This window comes from Solanum pennellii, chromosome 11 (genome assembly GCF_001406875.1).
Source record: "Solanum pennellii chromosome 11, SPENNV200".
Taxonomy (NCBI): domain Eukaryota; kingdom Viridiplantae; phylum Streptophyta; class Magnoliopsida; order Solanales; family Solanaceae; genus Solanum; species Solanum pennellii.
Window position 1 is genome coordinate 1,708,709 of NC_028647.1, and position 4,700 is coordinate 1,713,408.

General features: G+C 32.5%; 2 protein-coding genes across 2 annotated transcripts in view; both read left to right on the top strand.

Moving 5' to 3' along the window:
* The window catches only part of LOC107002918 (copper transport protein ATX1-like), a 3,093-nt gene extending 1,372 nt beyond the window's left edge, over positions 1–1,721 (top strand). Inside the window, exons 2-3 of the mRNA XM_015201124.2 lie at positions 767–842; positions 1,252–1,721. Of these exons, the coding sequence (XP_015056610.1) occupies positions 767–842; positions 1,252–1,496 (321 nt within the window). The 3' untranslated portion in view covers positions 1,497–1,721. The remainder of the gene's footprint in view (positions 1–766; positions 843–1,251) is intronic.
* Positions 1,722–2,681: 960 nt separating this feature from the next.
* LOC107004215 (peroxidase 5-like) lies at positions 2,682–4,224 on the top strand. Its single transcript, XM_015202456.2, has 2 exons — positions 2,682–3,168; positions 3,264–4,224. Exons 1-2 carry the CDS (start codon positions 2,935–2,937, stop codon positions 4,026–4,028), a joined length of 999 nt encoding a protein of 332 aa, XP_015057942.1. The 5' UTR covers positions 2,682–2,934; the 3' UTR covers positions 4,029–4,224.
* Positions 4,225–4,700: the final 476 nt, after the last annotated feature.

Consider the following 4,700-nt stretch of genomic DNA (forward strand, 5'->3'; position numbering starts at 1 on the left):
GGGTGTGGGGGATTGATAAATATTTTGAAAGCTTATGACCTTACATTGTCACATTCACCTAATTTGATTAAGGATTTTAGCATCAATATATACTAACCATTGTTTAAGTGCTAATTGTAACTTTGACCCCTTAATTATGACAAAAAGTTTAATTTTGATCATTGTGATATGTTATTAAGTATATTTAATCTTTAATTAGTTGAAATGTGCACTTTTAATTCCTTTACTAGTGAATATTCATAATTATCTCACCATTTCACAACTTAATTACTCATGTATAATAATAAGATTGTGTTGTTACTTTATATGTGCAAAAATAGCACAAATAGTATATACTTAATTCCCACATAAAATGATTAAAACAACTCATTTTAAATTTAAATAAAAGGTAAAATGTGTTATTAATATATATCACAGAGGAAAAAAAATAATCAAAATTACTAACATTTGAGGGACTAAAAGTGTTACTATCCCATTTTTTAAATTATACTTTTAATGTGTTTTAACATGTAATTTATCATAATTTTAGGTTATGAATTCCATTTATCAACTTCTTAGTATATACAAATAGTTACCTTAACCGCAAACACTTATTTAAAGAAAGAATAAATTGAAAGAGCTTAAATAGTAATATTTTCTGTCTCGCATAAAAAAGAAGTTAAGATTGTCATATAAAAATTTACGCAAGATAATTTTATCTGTGCGTAGAAATTAAACTTCAAAAATTAGTTAATCGTTTTTTTTTCTTTCTATATGATATAAGCAGACAGTTGTTCTCAAGGTTGGCATGTCATGCCAAGGCTGTGTTGGAGCTGTCAACAGAGTTTTGGGCAAAATGGAAGGTACATTTTTGTATATAATTGCACTTTTTTTTATCCGTTGTGAACTTGTTTAGCTTGACACGAAATTCGTTAACATCTGTAACATGTCACATATATATTAATGTCTATAAAATCATGTCATAAAGGGTAGACAGTGAATATTGCAATTAAATTGTTCTCTAATAGATGCGTCATTTTTTTAAAAAAAAAAACAGACTAAATAGAAATTTAGAGGTTTAATTTATCGATTTTAGGTGCTAGTCCTTTAGAGTTCCTCGATGTCTATCTTAATACAAATACAAAATTTAGATAAAATTGTTATTGAGTTCAGTTGAATTCATTCAGTAACACATTAGCCTATGAATGTTGTATAAATTGAAACAGAAAGAGTATTAATTTGACTCGAAACTTCTGTATGAATATATTGTAGGTGTTGAATCATTTGACATCGATATAAAGGAGCAAAAAGTGACGGTAAAAGGAAATGTGGAACCGGAAGCTGTTTTCCAAACGGTTTCAAAGACCGGAAAGAAGACATCGTATTGGGAAGAACCAGCACCAGCACCCGAAACAAAGCCCATGGAAGAAAAGCCCGTAGAAGAAAAGCCCACAGAAACACCAGCTGAGCCCGAACTAAAGCCCACAGAAGAAAAGCCTGCAGAAACTGTTGCTTAATTAATGGGCTGAAATTTATAGCATATGATTGTGATTTATTATTCAAGTTTTCTTGTATGACTAAAGCCAAAGTGTGATCTTAGCTGAAATAATTGTCTTGTTTGGTTTTCTTGTAATGTTTGCTATCAAATCATGTATCTTGTATTAATATATTTGTGGATGTTTTGGATCAACAAAAAGATTACAATTCGAAAATAATCGAAAATATGGATAATATCTTGATAAGTATAGGTATTTGAACATGAATTTGATTACATGCTGATATTTGGGTAAATGAGATAGTTTATTATCACATAAATATATATTATTCTATGTGATGATCTATTAGTGATTTACCGATCACTTTTATTCATCAAACCTGGTAGCTCGGTTGATTGACACTAATGTAAGCTGATTTTGCATATAAATTTTGGGGGTTCCTTATGAGCGTTGCCTATATAGCGTCAAATTCCCTTATTATTTGGGAGTAATGACTTCTCACGTTACAAATGTTACACCCCGACAGCTAGTAAAGCAAACCACCGGAACTTAAGTCTCGATTGTAGACCAAAAAAAAGGGGAAGAATCAAAGAGAACTTCTACTTATTTGCACTACTTGTCTTGTTATCAATAGTGTAGCCACATATAACTTAGGGTAGCCAGTCAGACAGCTTTTATAATGAGTATATGTATATAGGTTAATAATTTTTTTTTCATACATATATTGAATCTCGGACATTCTTAACAAAATTTTTGATTTCACAACTCCAGTAGTAGATAAAGCCACTAAATTTTAACAAGATGAAAGAGGAAAGTCAAACATGTATTTACAAATTAAGAAAGCTAACATAATGAGTTGACATATAACAAAAATATAACAAATAGGCCATGCACAAAGATATTGGCAACCAACTAATGAAATAAACAAGCTAATTCAATCTCCAAGTGGGATTTATTTTATCTTTTAACAAAATAGTAAGATGAGTCTCAATGAGAAGCTTTCATAACTACACAAATATTAAACGATAGATAAGACGATAGATTTTAGAAGTTTTACAGCCACACAGATGATGTGACGTGTTTAATATCATGACAAGGTTAAAAGATATTCATTTCTTTTTTTAAACTTTGTATAAATTCAAACTATGTCACGTAAATTTTAATTATAGCACAAGTGATTCTCAAGGAAATAGAATAGTTCACAAATCACATCACTAGTAAAAATTAAGAAAAAAAAAGAGTGTCAATCCTATTCATGGATGCCATAATGTAGTAGTTGTTGAGTTCTTCAAAGGTCAGATAAGCTCAAGAATACATCAACTATACACTTTGCTATTGTATAAACAATCATGTTTTTGTTCCTTCAAGAATTTCTCAAACTATAAATACTTCAATATGTTCCTAAAGTTATATCCATCAAAACCATAGTGTCTTTTGAGTCTCAAAAAAATTAAAAAAAATGGATTCCAAAGGCATCAATCTTGCACTTTTTGTTTGTCTCATTTTATCATTTTCATCGTCTATTCTTGCTTATCGAACACCATATTGGCCATCGATTAAAGTAGGTTACTATCGATATACTTGTCCCTATGCAGAACACATTGTTCAGCATTTTGTAAACAGAGCCGTGTCTCGTAATCCAGGCATTGCTGCTGGACTTATCAGGTTACATTTCCACGATTGCTTTGTCAGAGTACGTATAAATTTAATGCTTGCATTTTTATTTTATTAATTTGATGATTACATTATGTTCTTATAACGGTTTAACCTGTCCTGTACTTTAATTAGGGGTGTGATGCATCCGTGTTATTGGATGGACCAAACTCCGAGAAGGAAGGTATTCCAAACAAGAACAGTTTACGAGGTTTTGAGGTGATTGATGCTGCAAAAGCTGCACTTGAGGCTGCATGCCCTGGAGTTGTTTCGTGTGCAGACATACTTGCATTTGCTGCTCGGGACAGTTCTTACAAAGTTGGGAGAATATATTATGATGTCCAAGCAGGACGTCGTGATGGTCGTGTTTCTATTGATTCTGAAACATTGACTAATCTTCCTTCTCCTTTCGTCAATGCCACCGAACTCATCAAGAGTTTTGCAAGCAAAGGTATGTCCGTTGATGAAATGGTGACCCTTTCTGGTGCGCATTCCATTGGCATTGCACATTGCGGTGTATTTGCTAGCCGTTTGTATCCTCAAAACAATCAACAAAGTCTTCCAATTGATCCTGAATACGCGGACTTCTTGAAGTCTATTTGTCCACCAGAAGCACTTACAAATGGGACGGGAGCTGCTAATCCCGCGAACCTTGATCCCCTGACACCAATCAGGTTGGATAACAGATATTACTTGGCTTTAAAGAGTCAAAAGGGACTTATGATTTCAGATCAGGCGTTGATGGCAAACCCGAGAACAGCTAGAATGGTGAACTACAATGCTAGATTTGGTTCAATTTGGTCAAGGAAGTTTGCAGCTGCAATGATTCACATGGGTACTATAGATGTCCTGACAGGTCGAAACGGAGAGATCAGGAGGAACTGTCATTTCGTCAACTAACATATTTATCATTTGCCTTTGAGAAATTTTTCGGTATTATTTCAACTTCTCCATCCTATTCAAGCTGCAAGGATGGTTTAATGCTAGTCGAATTGTTTTTGCTTTTTTCTTCACATTGTTTGTTCAATTGAATTGTATTTCATTTTCCCCGCCAATGTTTGCCTAATTAATGATTGAAATATATTTTTTTCAATAATTTTATAAATGATTCATGAAGTTCATATGTGTTATTCGAAAAAAAAAAGCAGAACAGGTAGAGTTTATATGATTGGCTACAACCACAAACATAAGATGACTAGTAAAATGGTAGCTACTCTTGTAAATCATGTATTGAAACCAGGGCGTCTAACCTGGTTCAACAACTTAGAGGTTTTCTTATTGTCATACTTCTTAAAACAGTTTAAAGTATTGATGGTTTGTGTCGATCCAACTAGTGTCAAGGAACAGAATATGTTTACGTGGAAACCTTCTTACTCAAAGAAGGAAAGAGTCATGAACTATCGTAGTATTTAACTAACAACTCCATTAACACGAGCCAAGATTCAGTTTTTACAACCTTAATCGGTATCAAGTCCTTTTAGTAAGTTTGTCAATCATCAAAATCATCATTACTACATTACAACAAGTATGTTTGTATCAAAAGATCAATTGAAAGGCTACAAGCTTCCATTA